This window comes from Salvelinus namaycush, chromosome 42 (genome assembly GCF_016432855.1).
Source record: "Salvelinus namaycush isolate Seneca chromosome 42, SaNama_1.0, whole genome shotgun sequence".
NCBI classification, from domain to species: Eukaryota; Metazoa; Chordata; class Actinopteri; order Salmoniformes; family Salmonidae; genus Salvelinus; species Salvelinus namaycush.
In genome coordinates, this window is record NC_052348.1 from 2340560 (window position 1) to 2363344 (window position 22785).

The 22785-nt window shown below is 42.6% G+C and overlaps 1 protein-coding gene across 7 annotated transcripts in view; it reads right to left on the minus strand.

Annotated features, from left to right (window-relative positions):
* Positions 1–22785, minus strand: part of LOC120035090 (catenin alpha-2) — a 671205-nt gene that overhangs the window by 127839 nt on the left and 520581 nt on the right. For 5 of the 7 annotated variants that reach the window (XM_038981862.1, XM_038981861.1, XM_038981863.1 and 2 more), the window contains one exon: positions 11185–11337. In XM_038981862.1, the coding sequence (XP_038837790.1) occupies positions 11185–11337 (153 nt within the window). Of the gene's footprint in view, positions 1–11184; positions 11338–15198; positions 15217–22785 lie in introns of those variants that run through there. The other 2 variants (XM_038981867.1, XM_038981865.1) reach the window with 1 other exon arrangement.

The window sequence follows — 22785 nt, forward strand, 5'->3', positions numbered from 1 at the left end:
TACTTTGAGTATGAGCTCTGACTACTCAACCAGCCTCTTCACATGAGTTCTGGTCATGAGTCCCAAATGGAACCCAATTATTATTATTATTATTATTATGGGCAATGGTCAAAAGTAGTGCACTATAAAGTGAATATGATGCCATTTGGGACACGACCTGAGAATGATGTTTCATCACAAACACACTATGATCCATGACAGATGAGATTTAAAAAATGGCGTTTGAAAGCCTTGACCGCCATTAGGAGAAAATGTAACATGTCTAGACATGGGTACTGCACACCGCAAGACCACACCAACCCCATCTTGAAGCACAAGCAACTATACATTAATCAGACCCTTTCTTGTGCTTAATCTCGTATAATCCACTTAGTGTCATATCGGCAAAACATGACAGGAATTCCTCCGGCGTGCATTCTTTGCAGACGCATTTCCACACTAAAATGGCCTTTAGAGGAGAGGTGTCAACTGGAGGTGATATTGCTAGCTGGGATATTTCTGGAGGAGGACTGGGTTAATATACTGTAGCTCATGCAGTCGGGACTCTCCAGGAAGAGTTTCCCAGAGCCAACAACTGGCCAGATCTCCAGTAGTAGGCTGATTTCTCCCTCCCTCTCTGTCTCCATCCCAATACTCTTCCCATCCCATCCTCTCTCTTCCTCACTCTCTGTCTCCATCCCAATACGCTTCCCATCCCATCCTCTCTCTTCCTCCCTCTCTGTCTCCATCCCAATACTCTTCCCATCCCATCCTCTCTCTTCCTCCCTCTCTGTCTTCATCCCAATACTCTTCCCATCCTGTCCTCTCTATTCCTCCCTCTCTCTGACCCCTCCATCTCTTTCTCCATCCCATCCTCTCTCTTCCTCCCTCTCTCTGACCCCTCCATCTCTTTCTCCATCCCAAACCTCTCTCCCTCCCTCCCTCTGCCCATTCCCTCTCTTTCTCTATCCCTCCCTCCCTCTGCCCTCTCTCTTGTCCCTGCTGGTCCACAGGGACCTGGGCAGGACATAATGGGCTAAGCAGCAGTTTACTGTATTCTACACTGGAGATGAAAAGGCTAATTCTGCGGGCCGGCCTTTCAATCTGGGGCCTTTCAATTCTTTACATCTCAAAACCCTGTGGCAATGCAACACTGGAACAGGGCAGGGTGATTTGGATTCACTTAACTGTTTTAGATATCTAGGGAAAGGATACTAGTAGACTATAAATAGATCGAGCATTGTACCCTCTTCTTCATATTAATCAAATTCATTTAGAACGCTTCAAGTAATGAAGACCAAACTTTCCTAAAATATACATCAATTAGCTGTGTTTGTTCCTGCATTAAGGTCGCCATTATACTCTTCTAAGAGTCAAGTAATAATGACAGATTTCTCCTTATAGATTCATCAATGTTAGGTGTGTTTGTTCCTGCATTGAGGCTATCATTATCCAGTTGACCTTGCGTAATGAAAGTATTCCCTGCCACTTAAAGATACCTCCTCCAACACACGGGGACTATAGGAACGCACGGTTCACATCAGCGACAGAGCAAAAATAACATGTCTCAATTAGACAGGTTCTATCGCTCAAGGCTAAACAAATGGACGTGAATGCCTGGGGACTGTCGACCTAGTATCACTACTGCCACGAGGCATATCCAGCTAGCAGATATCAGCTGAATAAATAATTGTGACCAATGAGAAATTATACATCAGACCTACCAAAGGAACCTCTTTAAATATGTAACCAACACAACAACTGAAGAAGTGGTGGTTTTCAAACGGACATATTGAAGACTGGCATCGCTCTATAACTCTGGATTCCGCTAACTTTCCCAGGTTTTCCAGAAAATCTTGGTTTGGGGACTCTTTATTTCCTACTTATTTCCTCCTGATGCCGGGAACCTTTCAACCGGGATTACAGGAAACCTTGGGATTTTTGGGGGGAACGTCAGTGTTGCTGATAGCCCCCAAGGCTATGGCTGTTCCAGTCCCAATCCCAGTTGCTGCGATTTCCACCCCAGCTGCGACATATTAGCTGTAACCAGTGGCTTTATTGATCTGATTACCCTAAATCACAGTTAAATCACCTTAAACCTCCTATTAATCCACAGCTGTCACCTATGATTGCTGAGCACAGGAGTTTTCTGACTCCGTGTGGTGGATGGATCTAGTTTGTGTTTTTGAGATATATCTATCCCCCTGTAGGGTCGTAGGGTCAGTATCAGGCGACCGCAGATCATCTGGACAAACAGGTGTGACCCCGGTGGCAAGACGCCAATCTAATAGAGTTCCTTTTCCGATGACTAATTCTTTTAATCTCAGAGCAGATCAAACACATGTTAAAATCCCATCTTTAGCGAGGGAGGGGGAGGGGTGTTGATGTATCTCTTTCTCAATCCCTCCAAAAGCTGTCTGCTGCTCCCCATCTCCTGCGCCTAGATTTCCTCGGAGGCCCATAACTCCTGAGCGGGGCAGGGATTAACCATTTGCCCAAAGGTCTGGGTCATCACAAATAGACTTGTTCCAAAAGCCATCCATCCGCCCGGGCCCCCCCCCCACCGCTGTCTCCTGACACGGCAGCTTAATGCACTCCGCACCACCGGGGTAATATTTACTGCCGCGGTCAGTCTCGCCACGCTCCGAAGGCCGATCCGATATTGGATACATTCAACTCCCATATCGATTCTGCATAATCATCGGCAATTTTTTTTCTTCCTCCCTTCGTTGTCTCCGGTCTCTCTTTCCCTCCCATCCCCGAGTAAGGTCACTGCTTTAAATCTAAAGGATGGCGAGTTAATGAACTGATGCAGCAGAAATTAAAACAGCGTTTCAAGTCCTCTTGCGTAAGGGGGGCAATATTTCAACAGTGAACGGAGAATGGCACTTAACTGCTACTTTGAAATTGTAAATGGGAACAGTGTTGGTGGCATTGGGAGGTCTTATTACTGCTGATTACATAGAACATGGACAGGGGAGATGTGCGCTTCCATGTACTTGTAAGATTACAGGTTACAGTCTATTAGCCTTTGACTGTTTTCGGTTTAGTCCAGGTTATAGTTTAAAGAGAAACACCAATGAACAACATGGACAGCTGCTTTTTCACTTTTCACTTGTATAGGGCGGTGAAGTCCATTTAAGACACGATTCTTAAAGGTCGGGCTAGAAGTGCAGGAAAAACTGAGGCTAAAAATACATAACTATTTTATGGTTTCTAAAAATCCCAGCGATAGTAATCGTCTATGATAAAAATCGAATATAAAAAATGTAACTAGGCAGTGCCTTCCAACTTTATTAAAACCCACTCTTTTTAAACTGGGCCTATTGTAAACAATGCATTATTAATAGGAGCTAGCGTTCAAATATTAAGAAACAGAGAAACTAAATTAAGAGTAGGAGCGAAACAAATGCTCTTCAAAGCAGAGAGTTAAGGGACAAAAGCACTACAAAGGGGTGTAATGTTATCATGGGACGTCGTACTACAAATATACCACAGATGAAACCAGGGACCATTGAGACATCATATTAATGAGGACAGGCAGGGGAACAAGACAGGGAGAGAGAGAAAGTGAGAGCGAGAAAAAATGGAACTAGTGAAGCAAATGTGGCTGCTTTGAAGTGGGAGTCAGAGTACAAGAAAATGGGGGAAGGAGGTGAAAAAAGGGAATATGGGGTGGAAGAGGGGGTAAGAGAAGGGTCATGACTGCATGTGGTCCAAGAAGGGAGGCTAGGGGTCAAGTTCAGGGGACACAAGGCCAGAGAAGGGGATTTGTCTCCGGATTTTAACCGCCATAAGTCCTTTTTAACCGGTAAGCACGGCATGGCTGTTAGCTTTAAACAGGTAGCTCTATTGTATCGTGTTGTGGCTAATTTCATACACATTATCTGAACGATTCTGACTGGAAAGGACGGGACAGTGCACTAATACTGACATTGACCCATTGTGAAAAAATAGGTGAAAGAAAAATAGCAACACATACTAGAATTCTTTCAGACAGACAAAAGGAGTACAGAGGCAGGCACTGATTGGTTAGTATAGAGTTGAGAGAGAAGAGGGCAGAGGTAGCCATCTTCAGAAGGTCCTGCACAGAAACACAAAGGAAAAAGGCCCTAAGGATGGGACCATAATGAGTCTCTCTCCAGAGCGGCCTCCTGCCAACATCGAGCCAAGGTCAGGGACGGGACCTTGCTTTAACATTGGAATAGTGATGGACGGCAACGTCCTTGTGATGTCCAACAGGGGTAACGACCAAGCTAATATACTACCACCTCACAATATTAATAAAATAAATGTTTCCCCCCAGAACAGAAGACGGGAGGCAATTTGATAGCCGGGACTAAATAATGTTCATCCTGTGTTTCAGTTAATGAGAGCGTGTCAGGGTTTTGGTCAGCGCTAATATAATGGAGACTGAGAGCCTTTATTGTTTAATGAGGGAGAGATAATTAAGAGGGTATCAACTATAGTGGAGGAGAAGGAGAGAAGGCGAAGGGGGGGGGGGGGGTAGCGGCGGCTTTGGTCTTTGAAGACGGACGAGGCTCTCCTCGTTGGAAGTCTTTCTGGGACGGCGGGTCAGGGAGAGGTACGACTCATTACGGGAGTGTTGGGATTTGATGAGAGCTCTGTAGCCACATAATTAGCCGGCCCTAACATAGGCAGGGCAGCTGGCCAACAGAACCTTAACACAGAGAGGGCAGCTGGCCAACAGAACCTTAACACAGAGAGGGCAGCTGGCCAACAGAACCTTAACACAGAGAGGGCAGCTGGCCAACAGAACCTTAACACAGAGAGGGCAGCTGGCCAACAGAACCCTAACACAGGGAGTGTAGCTGGCCAGTGGTGGAAAAATAACTAAATTGTCATACTTGAGTAAAAGTAAAGATACCTTAATAGAAAATGACTCAAGTAAAAGTCAAAAGTAACTGGAATTGCTAAAATGTACTTTAGTATCAAAAGCAAAAGTAAAAGTATACATCATTTCAAATTCCTTATTTTAAGCAAACCAGACTGCACAATTCTCTTGCTTTTTTTATTGACGGACAGCCAAGGGCACACTACAACACTCGGACATCATTTACAAACAAAGCATTTGTGTTTAGTGAGTCCGCCAGGTCAGAGACAATAGGGATGACCAGGGATGTGCTCTTGATAAGTGTGTGAATTGGACCATTTTCCTGTCAAAATGTAACGAGTACTTTTGGGTGTCATGGAAAATGTATGGAGTTAAAAGTACATTATTTTCTTTCGGAATGTATTGAAGTAAAAGTTAAATTTGCCAAAAATATAAAGAGTAAAGTAAAGTACAGATACCCCCAAAAACTACTTAAGTAGTACTATAAAGTATTTTTACTTAAGTACTTTACCCCACTGTAGCTGGCCAACAGAACCCTAACACTGGAAGTCTCTAATACTCTCTCTCTTTTTTTCTTTCTCGATGTGTCAATCTTTCTCTGTCACTGTCAATCTTTCTCACTATCCCTCTCTCTCTCCTTCCATCCCCCTCTCTCCCGATGAATAAGTGCCTACTATGGCTGAAGTTGGGCAACGGGCAGTACAATATCACAATGATGAGAAGTGTAGCTAAAGCTTGTCATACGCCGTATATCCCAAACCCCAGCCACAGCCAGTTAGGTCCAATTCCTTGGCCAACTCACGGAGTAACATTTCCCGCCTGCCAAAAAGCTGTCCCATTCCATAATATTAAGACCAGGAAGTTGAAATAAAGAGGCTGATGGGGGGTGGAGGTTGAGGGCGAACCAGACAGAGCGAGTGTGTTCCAAAAAGCCCCAATCGAATTTGGGCTAATTAAGTTCATACAAAAGTTCATCATCAATATTTTCCTTTCTACAGCGCCGAGGTCTATTGCATTATATTCATTATGTCTTCTTTTTCCCTTTGTTCTCCGGTCCTCTCCCGTCTCAGCCAATCAAATTATCTTGTTTGTAATTAGTGGCTTCCTCTGCCTTGGTCGGGCAGGTGCTAATGAGGGTGATGCGATTAAGGGGGGGCGTGGGGGAGAGGTTGAACTTGGGACTGTGCAAGGTGATCAGAGGGCCCGGTGTTAGGGGCGAGAGGGGAAACTTGGGGCCCGAGACAGACGAGATCAAACAGAGACAAAACAGGCTTGATGAAGGGCAGATCCAACATGGCAACAACCCGTTAGATACTCAACAGTGATCAATGTGGACCTCGGCGAGTTAAAGAGGGAGGGAGCAACCGGCTAATAGCTTACACGCATGTCTCTCCTTTCTTCAGTAGGATCTAACAAGCATTGAGCATCATGTAGTGATGATGAAGATGATGATGATGACGACAACGATGACAAATGACAACGACTTTTGACAACACACAACTTTCTCAGGGAAAATGGATGCGTGGGAAATGTCTGCCAGGTATGTATATCAACTACGTATAGCAGCTTCTGACAAGATCACAGAGGTATAGCGATACATGCATTAGATCTAATGAAATCACAGCCATCTATTTCAACATAACCGACTTCCATCACCATACGGTGCTATCAAACACATCTAAAGCCGGGTGTGCACTACATGATTTTTGGCCCCCGATTTAGCTGTCCCAGACAAGTTTTTGAGATCGGCCACAAAATCCCCATGTCGTTGAATACTCGGGGGCACGTGGCCTTGACTGACACTCGTTTAATGTGAGCAGGTCAGAGACGCAATCTGAGGACTACCGATCTCGTGTTAGAGCAGTCCCAGGCGTCCCGATATTTCCAAACGTTGGATTTTATCGGCACAAAATCTGCAATGCTCTTGTGGCGTCAATGTGCAAACGACAAGTTTCGAGAACGGTGATCAGCAATAGCCAATGAGAGCTCGCCAGAGAAAGAAGCCAGTGAGATGATGACGCTGTTTAGCATCACCCAGAACGTGTAGACTCTCAAGCAGAAGCGATGACTACTACTACTAGTACGCGTTTGTACTTTAACAAAAGCCAAAGTGTCAAATTGTTACAGCTCTGAAGTTCACAAGAAATGTTACTCAATTCAAAATGGCGGCTAGATAGATCAACTCTGTATGGCAAGTGTGAATGTCTGACTGAAAATGTTTACGAGGCTGCTTTGAGCCACATCTCACTGTAGCTACGTTAAATCTAATCGCATCATTGCTTTCGCGAGACAGCGTGGTATCGACAATCCTCACGACCAAGTGAAGAATCTTGGTGTGTGTGATCCCCCCCCCCCCCCCCAGTCTGTGCCACATCGTTCAGTGTGCGCACTACTATGTTGGCAACACAAATAAACTACAGGAAAGATGGTTGTTTAACGTGAGAGGGTCAGCGATATTAGTATTTTGAAAGTTGTGCAGTGTACACAGCGTAAGTGCGTATATGAACATACCTTCATTTAAACTAATAACACCACATGACATCGCCCGTTCATCCATATGTGTATAATGAACACTTAGAACATACTGTGCCATCCAACAGAAGGGAAATGTGTATATAAACACTGTCATTAAACTAATATGGTGTGTGCGATTGCGATCCATTTATTTGTACACGATGTGCAGTACTTTCAGACACAGTGCTATCAAATGCGACTAAATACACTTTAAGAAACCTACGTTAAGCCATCCATCTGTATGGACATAATGCGTGTGTGTGGTGTGTGCGTGTGTGTGTGTACATTGGGTCAAAGGCTAGCAAAGACTACATCCCAGGATTACCATAAATGATCCTTCATTTAAAAAATCCATGAACCCCACAACACATACTGTAGGTGGTATGTATCTTTAACATCCCTGTATGTGTGAGTGCGTATTTTTTTTAACTCTTTATTTAACTAGAAAAGTCAGTTAAGAACAAATTCTTATTTTCAATGACAGCCTAGGAACAGTGGGTTAACTGCCTCGTTCAGGGGCAGAACGACAGATGTTCTACCTTGCCAGCTCGGGGATTTGAGCTCGCAACCTTTCGGTTACAAGTCCAACGCTTTATCCACTAGGCTACCTGCATGTTCCTGCTTATTTGCGTGTGTGTTTGAGTGTGTGTGGGCTGTCAGACTGCATTCTGCCTGGCTGACTGGTGTTTCGAAGCTAAATGCCCTTCTAATAGCCCTTCATTCCGGCTCCACTACAGCAACTGCAAATCATTTAATAACCTTCACTCCTCCTTTCCCCCCATTGTCTGGGAAGGAGCCATTGATATGTCACGTACTAGTAGAAGGCCAATGAATGTGTGTGTGTGTGTGTGTGTGTGCGCGTGTGTGTGCGCTCGCGGGGGTCTTTAAGGGAGGGGACCAAGCTCAGATCAAAACAAACAGGTTATACAACCACATTATCATGCTAATAAGGCTAAGGGCAGATATCTCTCTCTTTCAGGTCCGAGTCCCAAACGGCACCCTATTCCCTTCACAGGGGGTGCCATTTAGGATACAGCTCAGTTTCTCTCCCCAACTGCCCTGAGTTGATAAAAACACTTGAAGCAGGATCAGCTGAGGGGAAAGTTTCTGTTCGTAAAAATGTTATATAATAATATTCACTGTATAATGGGATGACCTTGAATGTTGCCTGCCCGTCTATCAAAGAGCTCCACTTGCATTCAGTTTCGAATAATTTCTGTATTCCTCTATTACATTACAACGAGCATAGAGGGAACATCATGCAAACTCAAGCCCAAATTGAACTGAACATTTCTCGGAAGAGAAGGGGTTGTGGAGTGCTCGAACCCTCAGAGAGAGCGAGAGAGAGAGACTAAGACAGAGAAAGAGGGAACTCAGCGTCATGGGGGTGAATGATAATTTTATTGTTGCCAATGGCGACCGACAGCTAGTCTTTCTGGGGTCCGACACATAACAAAAAAGACATTACAGACAAAAAACGATTTCCATACATTTACAAACATTAATAGAAACATTACAACTAGGTCAGATTGGGGAGAGGCGTTGAACTGTGAGATGTTTTATTCTGGGTTTTTTGTTGTTGCTGTTTTGCTTGAGTAACTTGATATGTGATCATGGCTCTGTGCGTTGTCTTGAATTCGCTCTGGATTTGGGGACTGTGAAGAGACCCCTGGTGGCATGTCTGTTGGGCAAGTATGTCTGTCAGAGCTATATGTAAGTTGATTATACAGACAATTTGGAAATGTAAACACAATAATATTTCTCACCCCCCAAAAAAGTATTGACGCAGGTCATCTCATCAACTCTCAACCAGGAAGGACCGGCATGCATGTTGTTGATGCTAGTTCTGTATGTGTTTTGAGCCAGCTACCGCTTTGCTAGGTCTTTTGCACTTGACCATATTACTGGACAGTAATCAAGATGGGACCAGAGCCTGAACCACTAGTACAGTTGATTTTGTGTCAAAAACACAGAACATCTTTTTATAACAGATATACCCACTTTAAAAAAAAAAAACATTCTAGGCATTTAGCAGACGCTCTTATCTAGAACGACTTACAGTGTGAGTGAGTGTATACATTTTCATACTGGTCCCCCATGGGAACCCACAACCCTGGTGTTGCAAGCACCATGCTCTACCAACTGAGCTACACAGGACCCCTCCCCATCTTCACACCAACTTTGTCAATATGACTTGAACATGATAATTGACCATACAATGTTATACCTAGGAGTTTAGCTTCTTCAACTTCCAGTTGAGTTTTAGGTCTTTGAGAATGTTTTGAACCAAATACAATGCTTTTACTTTTAGTTGTATTTAAGACCAGTTTATTATTAACACCCATTCTGATACTGACTGTAACTCCTTATTTAGAATTTCAGTGAGCTCACTGGCTTTGGGTGCTGACATGTAGAGTGTGGAATCATCCGCATACATGGTCATTCTAGCTTTGTGGAAAACCAGTGGCAAATCATTTGTAAAAATAGAAAAGAGTAACAGCCCAAGGCAACTGCCCTGAGGGACACCGCACTGTTCATATCTGATGTTCGAGAAGCTTCCATTGAATAACACTCTCTGGGTTCTATTGGCTAAGGCTGCACTTAAATCTAACTACACAGCTCCAACTATCATCTTATTACCCATATCTTTTAACCAATCACCTGTCATCTGAGTCAATGCAGTACAAGTTGAGTGCCCTTATCTAAATGCATGCTGGAAGTCAGTAGTTAACTTGTTCTCTGAAAAATACCATTGTATTTGGTCAAACCCAATTCTCTCCTTCAGTTTACTAAGAACATGAAGCAAATTGATTGGGCGGCTGTTAGAGCCAGCAAAGGGTGCTTTATTATTTTTAGGCAGCGGAATTACTTTAACCTTGCCAGGCAACCGTGACTCAGAATCGATCTTCGCCCTCCAATCAGATGGCCCAAGACTGGGTATCCTGGCCTAGCTTTTGTGACTGGCTATTTTGAGACAGACCAGAACAGAGTGCACTTTGCCTGGCTGTCAGAAAGTGGTTCCGTCCCAAATGGCACCCTATTCCCTACATAGTCCACAGCTTTTGACCAGGACCCATAAGGGTTAAAAAAATATATAGTGCACTACATAGGGAATAGGTTGCCATTTGGGAAGCACACGAGCTGTCTGGCAGCCAGATACTCTTTGATCTAGACATAATAGAGAGTATATGACATGTATGTGTCTATGTGAAAAGGGTGTGTGGGTAATAGCATTTATGTGTGTTGTGTGACCATAATACATCAAGAAAAGGTGTCTGTTTCTTACTAGATCAAGGCTACATCAAGGTGTGCCTGGGGCCGGTCTAGTGCTGGTGCTGCTGACCCCGGACCACATATGTTCCTGGAGTCAGTGGTTCGAACCCTCATTCCGCCACCCAGTTTCTCTGCTATTCCCTACAAATCTGTCAATGAGACTTGAAAACCCCTTTAAAAGGCATATGAAGACTGCGCCCCATATGTCTGCTTATAGCTCTCTTATTGAATGTCATGATAGTGAGGCTTTCTACCGGTAACGTATACATAGTAACGCAATAGGAATTATCTTCTGACGGTGACATTTTGAACTCTGACAAACAAAAATGACTGACTAACAAACTTTTCATTTTGATCGACAGTAGCTAGGTGGAAACTTCCTTGACATGTTCCTGCTCTCTCTTGTACTGTCTGGGAATGCATTATTGACATCCTATACCTCCATATGGTGTCTCAGATAAGCACATCACGACTCTGCAGTACAAGGGGAAATGAGGAAGGGAGATTGGGTGCGTGGGGGTGTGGGAAAGACTGGGGGGACCAGGGGGAAAATTGTGACTTACCTCGACCAGCTTGTTGGCGTGCTCCCGGAACACCTGCGCATACTCCTTGACCTCCTTCTCGTTGCCACTCTTGGCCGCCTCGATGAGCACCAGCAGCGGCACGTTGGTCTCCAGGAACGAGTCTGAGATGTGGTCCATCACCGCCTTCCTCAACTGGAGAGAGAGGGACAGAGACAAATTGTGTTTAACTTTGTGTTTACTCAAAGTTTTAACTTTCCGTGCCAATGAAGTATAACATATTTATTATTGAATTGAGAGCGGGGGGCGGAGAGAGAGAGAAAGAGAGAGAGCGAGGGGGAGAGGTGGAAGGGGAAGAGGGAGGGGAGACAGAGCGAGAAAGAGAGTGAGGGGAGAGGGACAGAGAGACAGAGCGAGAGACAGGGAGAGCGGGGAGATGAGGAAACGGAAAGAGAGGACCAGCAGCAGCAGGAGGTCATAAAATAGTAAAATGGCTGCCGGCGAGGTGTCATTTTCCCCATGAGACCTTTTACGAGGCCAGCACTTTGCGACTTATATATTTGTTCATGGAATCGTTTTGCAAAACTGTCAAGGAACACAGCCCTTTTTCCCTGCTAAATGGACACTGATGGTATTCGCAGTCTCTTCATATCGGACAGTGTAACAGACTAGTGGGAATAGAGGCAGTACAATGACAGTAGACAGGTGCTTTATCTTACTAAGAGAAGGACTTGGGCATATGGACCCTTGGAGACTAACAGAGGCAAGCAAGCACGCAAACACACACACACTCGGAAGGAAGGACACACACACACACACACACACACACACACACACTACCATCCAGTCAAATGTCTTTGGAGTAGCGGTTCAAAGGAGTCAATTGACTAGTCTTGTGAAGTTTAATTTTGCGACTATCAGACTGAAGCCATTTGAATGAATGAGCAACTACTGTGGGGACTTCACTTTAGTTTCTGATGCAATCATTCATAATTAGGCTATAAAGAAAACATTATTGCACCGTGTTCCTGGTGTTAAAGAACTAAAGATTTAGAGGGGCAGCGAGGGAGATATGGGGGTGCCGGTGATTGACAAGGGCGTTTGGCTCCTAACCGGCAATGATGATCAGTCAGTCAAGCTCGTTCACACGCACAAACGCACGCGCACACACATCAGTCAGTGAAACACGCACACTCACCCCTCCACTGACCAATTAAAATCTTAACTGCCAAGCCACAGTGGAGGGACAGTAATGATGAATTATGGTTTGTGGAGGTTTAATCCATCACGCTGGTTCTTTGAAGGGAGAAAGGGAGTCTGGTACACTACTTTTGGCCGGAGCCCTATGGACCCTGGTCAAAAGTAGTGCACGACATAACGAATAGGGATCCATTTGGGAGACATACTAGAAGCCGGCCAAGAGCTGTGGGACATGACAGGCCTACATAAGCAACTCAGCTATAGCCAAAATCTTGTGCTGGGTTCAATAGGTGGGAAATATTTTAACACTACAACCGCTTGGCCTTTCAGCCTATAAGTACCCGCTAGAGAACGTTGTCGGGCGTCTGCTTTAGCATATGCATCAGATGCATATCAACTCGCAAGGTGCAGCAAACATAAGCACCAACGCTTGATAAATAGTTCATAAACAATTATAAAGGATTAATTGCAGGAGGAAATATTTGTTGAAATATATCAATATATGTTTTGTTTTTTACAACAACAGTTATTTGTTTAGGTAGAGTCAAGGATGTGTTTTGTGTAATTCTACGAAGTTCGAGGAAAAACATAGGCCTATTGCCTATTTTCGTTTCCCTTACAATAAAAACAGTACAGTGTAATCCATTTGATCAATTTGTAGATTCGATTAGTAATAGAGTTATAGAAATGAATAAAGTCCAGTTACAGCTTCTTTTGACCAAGTAGAAATTAAAAAGTTAATAATATAACCAGCCAGGTGAACAGGTGAAATTATTTGCTGTATTCTTTAACAAAAGCACCATTGCATGAACAATTGTAAAGGATGGATTGCATAAATACATAGAATATTATAATTTAAAGTGTATTATGTTACTAGTTTTTCCTTAGTAGCCAGAACAATGCTGCCGCACAAGTGGTCATGAAAGCATTGACAGCATGGATATTCTTGGAAAAAGTAAATGATGAGAGTTATTTGACAGGTAAGTGTAATAGAAACTGCAGAATATGCTCTTTCTGATACTATATAGAAATCAACATGTTTTACCTGCAAGTGACAATGAAGGAGGATTTGATAAAGTGATGCTCCTTTCCCTGCATCTGTCAATTACAAGATCCACCCATCTCTTCGTGTACAATTTGACAACTGATAGGTCTAATATTGTCACTCATCAGATTATTGTCAATTTAATCTTGTCTATAGGCTAACTCGTATTATCTGTGAAATTAGTTTTGGTATAGTTTACGTGTAGTTTCGATGGGTCGGCTGTGCAGGCTGACTGGCATTGTTTGTTTTTCCGCTTAAAAAGTTGGAATGAGTCAAGTACATGTTTTGCATAATTCTAAAGGCCTACTGCAGCACATAGCACATTTTCATTTCCCTTACAATGCATATTTGATTAGTAATAGAGCTTACTTTTACAAAGTAAAACATTAAAGAGAATGGTACCAACCCGCAAGTCGCACAGTCAAATTATTAACATGAGCGCCAATGCCGATTAATATGGATTACCCAAACTCATCATTACACTATTGTTGTTCTAAATTAAATCAACCTCTTTACCCGCCTTATCATTCAGTTAGGCCTAATTAAAATTTGATTGTGAAGTAACTTGCACAATTATCGCCCATTCCATCCATTTGTCATTCATTCAGTGGGCTGGCATTGTTTGTTTTGCTGGAGAGAATCAAGGATACAGTGGCTTGCGAAAGTATTCAACCCCTTGGCATTTTTCCTATTTTATTGCCTTACAACCTGGAATTATTTTTTATTTTTTTAGGTTTGTATCATTTGATTTACACAACATGCCTACCACTTTGAAGATGCACATTTTTTTTCTTGTGAAACAAACAAGAAATAAGACAAAAAACTGAAAACTTGAGCATGCATAACTATTCACCCCGCCCAAAGTCAATACTTTTGCTGCAAGTCTCTTGGGGTATGTTTCTATAAGCTTGGCACATCTAGCCACTGGGATTTTTGCCCATTCTTCAAGGCAAAACTTATCCAGCTCCTTCAAGTTGGATGGGTTCCGCTGGTGTACAGTAATCTTTAAGTCATACCACAAATTCTCAACTGGATTGAGGTCTGGGCTTTGACTAGGCCATTCCATTTAAATGTTTCCCCTTACACCATTCGAGTGTTGCTTTAGCAGTATGCTTTGGGTCATTGTCCTGCTCGAAGGTGAACATCCGTCCCAGTCTCAAATCTCTGGAAGACTGAAACAGCTTTCCCTCAAGAATTTCCCTGTATTTAGTGCCATCCATCATTCCTTAAATTCTGACCAGTTTCCCAGTCTCTGCCGATGAAAAACATCCCCACAGCATGAAGCTGCCAACACCATGCTTCACTGTGGGATGATGTTCTTGGGGTGATGTGAGGTGTTAGGTTTGCGTCAGACAGCGTTTTCCTCAAAAGCTCAATTTTAGTCTCATCTGACCAGAGTACCTTCTGCCATGTGTTTGGGGGGTCTCCCACATGCATTTTGGCAAACACCAAACTTGTTTTTTTCTTATTTTCTTTAAGCAATGGCTTTTTTTCTGGCCACTCCTCAGTAAAGACCAGCTCTGTGGAGTGTACGGCTTAAAGTGGTCCTATGGACAGATACTGCAATCTCCGCTGTGGAGCTTTGCAGCTCCTTCAGGGTGATCTTTGGTCTCTTTGTTGCCTCTCTGATTAATGCCCACCTTGCCTGGTCCGTGAGGTTTGGTGGGCAGCCCTCTCTTGGCAGGTTTGTTGTGGTGCCAAATTCTTTAAATTTTTGAATAATGGATTTAAAGGTGCTCCGTGGGATGTTCAGTTTCGGATATTTTATAACCCAACTCTGATCTGTACTTCTCCAGAACTTTGTCCCTGACCTGTTTGGAGAGCTCCTTGGTCTTCATGGTGCCACTTGCTTGGTGGTGCCCCTTAATTAGTGGTGTTGCAGACTTCGCGGCCTTTCAGAACAGGTGTATACAGTTGAAGTCGGAAATAGACATACACTTAGGTTGGAGTCATTATTTTTCAACCACTCCAAACATTTCTTGTTAACAAAATATAGTTTTGGCAAGTCGGTTAGAACCTCTACTTTGTGCATGACACAAGTCATTTATCCAACAATTGTTTACAGACAGATTATTTAACTTATAATTTAATGTATCACAATTCCAGTGGGTCAGACATTTACATACACTAAGTTGACTGTGCTTTTAAACAGCTTGTAAAATTCTAGAAAAGGATGTCATGGCTTTAGAAGCTTCTGATAGGCTAATTGATATCATAGTGAGTCAATTGGAGGTGTACCTGTGGATGTATTTCAAGGCCTACCTTCAAACTCAGTGCCTCTTTGCTTGACATCATGGGAAAATCTAAAGAAATCAGCCAAGACCTCAGAAAATAAATTGTAGACCTCCACAGGTCTGGTTCATCCTTGGGAGCAATTTCCAAATGCCTGAAGGTACCACATTCATCTGTACAAACAATAGTACGCAAGTATAAACACCATGGGAACACGCAGCCGTCATACTGCTCAGGAAGGAAACGCGTTCTGTCTCCTAGAGATGATCATACTTTGGTGCGAAAAGGGCAAATCAATCCCAGAACAACAGCAAAGGACCTTGTGAAGATGCTGGAGGAAACAGGTACAAAAGTATCTATATCCACAGTAAAACGAGTCCTATATCGACATAAACTGAAAGGCCGCTCAGCAAGGAAGAAGCCACTGCTCCAAAACCGCCATAAAAAAGCCAGACTGCGGTTTGCAACTGCACATGGGTACAAAGATCATACTTCTTGGAGAAATGTCCTCTGGTCTGATGAAACAAAAATAGAACAGTTTGGCCATAATGACCATTGTTATGTTTGGAGGAAAAAGGGGGAGGCTTGCAAGTTGAGGAACACCAACCAAACCGTGAAGCACGGGGGTGGCAGCATCATGTTGTGGGGGTGCTTTGCTGCAGGAGGGACTGGTGCACTTCACAAAATAGATGGCATCGGGAGGAAGAAAAATTATGTGGATATATTGAAGCAACATCTCAAGACATCAGTCAGGAGTTAAAGGTTGGTCCCAAATGGGTCTTCCAAATGGACAATGACCCCAAGCATTTTTATTTATTTATTTCACCTTTATTTAACCAGGTAGGCAAGTTGAGAACAAGTTCTCATTTACAATTGCGACCTGGCCAAGATGAAGCAAAGTAGTTCGACACATACAACAACACAGAGTTACACATGGAGTAAAACAAACATACAGTCAATAATACCGTAGAAAAATAAGTCTATATTAAATGTGAGCAAATGAGGTGAGATAAGGGAGGTAAAGGCAAAAAAGGCCATGGTGGCGAAGTAAATACAATACAGCAAGTAAAACACAGGAATGGTAGATTTGCAGTGGAAGAATGTGCAAAGTAGAGATATAAATAATGGGGTGCAAAGGTGCAAAATAAATAAATAAATAAATACAGTAGGGGGAGAGGTAGTTGTTTGGGCTAAATTATAGATGGGCTATGTACAGGTGCAGTAATCTGTGAGCTGCTCTGACAGCTGGTGCTTAAAGCTAGTGAGGGAGATAAGTGTTTCCAGTTTCAGAGATTTTTGTAGTTCGTTCCAGTCATTGGCAGCAGAGAACTGGAAGGAGAGGCGGCCAAAGGAAGAATTGGTTTTGGGGGTGACCAGAGAGATATACCTGCTGGAGCACGTGCTACAGGTGGGTGCTGCTATGGTGACCAGCGAGCTGAGATAAGGGGGACTTTACCTAGCAGGGTCTTGAGATGACCTGGAGCCAGTGGGTTTGGCGACGAGATTGAAGCGAGGTCCAGCCAACGAGAGCGTACAGGTTGCAGTGGTGGGTAGTATATGGGGCTTTGGTGACAAAACGGATGGCACTGTGATAGACTGCATCCAATTTATTGAGTAGGGTATTGGAGGCTATTTTGTAAATTACATCGCCGAAGTCGAGGATCGGTAGGATGGTCAGTTTTACCAGGGTATGTTTGGCAGCATGAGTGAAGGATGTTTTGTTGCGAAATAGGAAGCCAATTCTAGATTTAACTTTGGATTGGAGATGTTTGATGTGAGTCTGGAAGGAGAGTTTACAGTCTAACCAGACACCTAGGTATTTGTAGTTGTCCACATATTCTAATTCAGAACCGTCCAGAGTAGTGATGTTGGACGGGCGGGCAGGTGCAGGCAGCGATAGGTTGAAGAGCATGCATTTAGTTTTACTTGTATTTAAGAGCAATTGGAGGCCAAGGAAGGAGAGTTGTATGGCATTGAAGCTCGTCTGGAGGGTTGTTAACACAGTGTCAAAAGAAGGGCCAGAAGTATACAGAATGGTGTCGTCTGCGTAGAGGTGGATCAGAGACTCACCAGGAGCAAGAGCGACATCATTGATGTATACAGAGAAGAGAGTCGGAAGCATACTTCCAAAGTTGTGGCAAAATGGCTTAAGGACAACAAAGTCAATGTATTGCAGTGGTCATCACAAAGCCCTGACCTCAATCCTATAGAGAATTTGTGGGCAGAACTGAAAAAGTGTGTGCGAGCAAGGAGGCCTACAAACCTGACTCTGTTCCACCAGCTCTGTCAGGAGGAATGGGCCAAAATTCACACAACTTATTGTGGGAAGCTTATGGGAGGCTACCCAAAACATTTGACCCAAGTTAAACAATTTAAAGGCAATGCTACCAAATACTAATTGAGTGTATGTAAACTTCTGACCCACTGGGAATGTGATGAAAGAAATAAAAGCTGAAATAAATCACTCTCTACTATTATTATGAAATGTCACATTCTTCAAATAAAGTGGTGATCCTAACTGACCCAAGACAGGGAATTTTTACTAGGATTAAATGTCAGGAATTGTGAAAAACTGAGTTTAAATGTTATTGGCTAATGTGTATGTAAACTTCCGACTTCAACTGTATATACTGAGATAATGTGACAGATCATGTGACACTTACATTGCACATAGGTGGACATTATTTAACTAATTATGTGACTTCTGAAGGTAATTGGTTGCACCATATCTTATTTAGGGGCTTCATAGCAAAGGGGGTGAATACATACAGTTGAAGGTGGCCTTGAAATACATCCACAGGTACATCTCCAATTGACTCAAATTATGTCAATTAGCCTATCAGAAGCTTCTAAATCCATGACATCATTTTCGGGAATTTTCGAAGCTGTTTGAAGGCACAGTCATCTTAGTGTATGTAAACTTCTGACCCACTGGAATTGTGATACAATTGTTGAAAAAATTACTTGTGTCATGCAGAAAGTAGATGTCCTAACCGACTTGCCAAAACTATAGTTTGTTATTAACAAGACATTTGTGGAGTGTTTGAAAAAAGAGTTTTAATGACTCCAACCTAAGTGTATGTAAACTTCCGACTTCAACTGAATGCATGCACCACTTTTCATTTTATTTATTTTTTGAAACAAGTAATTTTTTTCATTTCACTTCACCAATTTGGACTATTTTCTGTATGTCCATAACATTAAATCCAAATAAAAACCCATTTAAATTACAGATTGTAATGCAACAAAATAGAAAAAACACCAAGGGGGATGAATACTTTTGCAAGGCACTGTATGTTTTGCATTATTCTAAAGGCCCACTGTATGTTTTCGTTTCCCTACAATACATGTGATAGAAATAGAAATAATAGATAATAGTAATAGAGTTACAGGAAATAAAACAGTCCCATAACAGCTTTTTACAAAGAAAAACATAAGAGAATTGTATCAACCTCCAAGTTGCACGGTCAAATTATTTGCTGCTGATAAACAGGCATAACACAAACTCATCATTACACTATTGTCTTTCTAAATGAAATCAACCGCTTCACCCTCCTTATCATTCAGTTCAGCCTAATTGAAATTCAATTGTGATGTAAGGTGCACAATTATCACCCATTCATCCATTTGTCATTCATTCGGTGAGGAGAGAGAGACGCATTAGCACCTGGCTCGGTACCAACATCCTACAGCACATTGTCTTGGCGGATTAAGGAATAGGTGTGATGTGGAATAGGTGTTTCTGTTTGTGATTTCAAAGGTTTGACAAATGAGCAGTGTAAAATACTAACAATTAGGAAAAGTCAGGGAAGGAGCAGGACATAGGATTTTTTGGGGGGCAGACTTTAAATGTACAAAATCAAACATCAGTGGCCGTACTTTTTGCTACACTGTACCCTACAGCATACGGTCTAACACCCAGAGCTGCATACTTGTGAGTGTGTGAGTGAGTGAGTGAGTGAGCGAGCGAGCGAGTGTGTGATGAATTGTCAAAGACTCCAGCCACCCTAGTCATAGACTGTTCTCTCTGCTACCGCACGGCAAGCGGTACCGGAGCACCAAGCCTAGGTCCAAGATGCTTCTAAACAGCTTCTACCCCCCAAGCCATAAGAATCCTGAACATCTAATCAAATGGCTACCCAGACTATACAATTTGCATTGCCCCCCCCCCCCCCCCCCCCCTCTTCCACGCTGCTGCTACTCTCTGCTCTCTTATTATCTATGCATAGTCACTTTAATAACTCTACCTACATGTTACCTCAATTATCTGACACCGGTGCCCCCGCACATTGACTCTGTACCGGTAGCCCTTGTATATAGCCCCGCTAGTGTTATGTACTGCTGCTCTTTAATGATTTGTTATTCTTACCTCTTACTGTTTTTAGGTATTTTCTTAAAACTGCATTGTTAGTTAAGGGCTTGTAAGTAAGCATTTCACTGTAAGGTCTACACCTGTTGTATTTGGCGCATGTGACAAATACCGTTCGATAAGAGTGTTAGGAAAGAGACTTCTTTTGTAATGCAAGCAGTGTGCCATGTTCGTTTGGGTTGCGGGGTACCTGTGCATGACATTTGGAGAGAGATGGGAGCGCGCTCCTAGTTAATGATCCATCTCCCCCTGTGCTAATAATCTCATCTATGACTTTTAATGACCTCTAGCCTCCACGTTAATAGCCTTTAATATGACTTTTTGATTTTTAGGACTTTTCCCATTGTCAGTGTGCTATAGTCTTGAGTCTGATTGAATATGTCTCATCATTTATCTGTATATACACTATACAACATATATATCATGTTGGAATAAACATACTCCGCCATTTATATCTGTATACATAGGGGCGGTGTTCCGGACACAGAGTAAGACTAACCCTGGGCTGAAAATTGAGAATATCAATAAAAAAATGTGTTCAGGATTAGACTGAATCTGTGTCCCAGGAAACCGCCACTTGATGTTATAATATTCATGTTCAATAGTAAATGTTCAATTAAATAGTACTGAGAAATCCCCCAGAGTGAATTTGAGGTGTTAGACTGAGACTGAAAGAAGGGATGATACAGTAGAGAAATTTTCCTCCTCTTTGCACCATCAGCATGCCAATGCCCGAACCCCACAGGACTCCCACTTAAATCTCTCTCTCTCTCTCTCGATATATGTAGGGTAATCACAAGACAACTAGTGGCCTTTTTGGGTACTTCAGATTATCACAGGTGTCTGTAATTATCTCTGGCCCTGTGTGTGGCCTTACCACATGTAAAATACATAAAATAATAAAATAGAATGACAAAGCTGTAAAACATTATTCTAAATATAAACCATCAACTTAGTGAACAGCATTGGTGTTTAATGTAAGGGTTTCCACTTGTATATATTTTACTAGGTAAATATGTCTTTGTTGTTAATGTATTGGCACCAAACTGGTGGCGGTTGTCAAAAAAGTCAATAGCTGGAAAAGTTGCAGAGTTCATTGAAAATAATGGAATTGTTGATTAGATGCTTTTTCTCATTATTAAGCTATTTTCTCTTGAACCATATCGTTTATCCACTAGAAAATCATAGACAATATGGATAAAGATATAAAAAATGAATACCATATGTTCATATATTTTCAAAGTTATTCAAGTATAAATTACCAAAGTTACAATAGATTACATTTTAATAACCAAAATTACTGAATGTCTCTCTCTCTCTCTCTCTCTGCACTCTATTTCAATCCAACCCTCCTTCTGTATTTGACTACCTCTCTTCCGCCTAAGTTATTTGGAGCAGGCAGTAGAACTGCATTACTACTCTAGTACTAGTTCTAGTACTCTAGTACTAGTTCTACTGTACTAGTGTGATGGCCAAAGTGACGGTGTTCTGTATATCTTTGTCATTGTCCTGTACATTTGGATAATTAAAATACTATATCATGCACGGTATCATACATTGTGTGGTCGTATGGTATCACCATAGAGATGAGTTGGTGTTGGAAGTTACGTTGGTATAAAGGCCATTGGACTACGCTGACTCTATCACACTATCGTGCCGACCTAAACTCAACCGTACTGTGCTGGCTCGGATCGGTTTTATTTTTCAAATGGTCTTTTCCAGCATCAACTATGGTATCTCGGACTCGGTTCAATATTGTGAAAAGGTTATTTGTCCATCAGCCACCTTCGACCTATGTCCTGATGTCATATCATCATATGAAATGGGTGACACTGATCAAACACAATTGCAGTGACTTCAGTCTGCCTTCCCTTGAATACTGTGATGTCTATTGTGTAGTAGATGGAATCTGAGCGAGAGTCATGTAATCTTGCTGGTAAATTGGAAAGGGAAAAAAGAGTGGAGTGCGCCTCTGATTTCTCCTGCTCGGACTACGAAAACAGCGAGTGGAAAATTGGAACCACCAAAAAGAGAGAATGAGTGCTTTAGCTCAAATTGCTTTGAGCGTCTACCAAAAAGTTTGACGGATTATGAAATACCTGTTCATCTCTCCCTCTCCTCTCTTCCCCTCCCTATCTGTCTAATCCTCTACCTCTCTTCTAACTTGTCATCCACACATCGAGTTAGAAGCCCAGTTAAACCCGCTGCGATTCACACCTAATTCTAAAGCTGGATAAAAGCGTTGAAAGGAATGCTGTGAAATAATTTGGACGGCATATTTAGTTAACCAACAAACCTGGGAGAGATTAATATCCGTTTGGCTGTTTGCCGATAAGCAGAGGGCCGTGTGATCTTCAAAGATGGAGATTAGCGTTTGCTTTACAAATTAGCTTTTGTAATGGTGGAGAGAAACTGTGTTTTTTTGTGAATTAGACACCTGCTCTGACACAACAAAACAGATGTCTGATGGTGAGAACTGTCGCAAAGATCCCCTGTGTGTGTGTGTGTGTTTGTGTGTGTGTACTGTATGTGTGTGTGTGTGTGTGTGTGTGTGTGTGTGTGTGTGTGTGTGTATGCGTGAGAGAGAGTGTGTCTGTGTGTGAGAAATAGTGTGTCTCTTCGATACGATGCAGAATGTTTGACTCATCAGTGTTATGTAAGAGATCGGCACGAGGAATGCAGATTTTTACATTGGCGATGATTTACTTTACCCCCCCATCCCCACCTCATTGCCCCCCCCCCCCCCAAACCCTACCCCTGTTCCCCGTTCGTTTGCGACAAGAGAAATAAAGTGCAT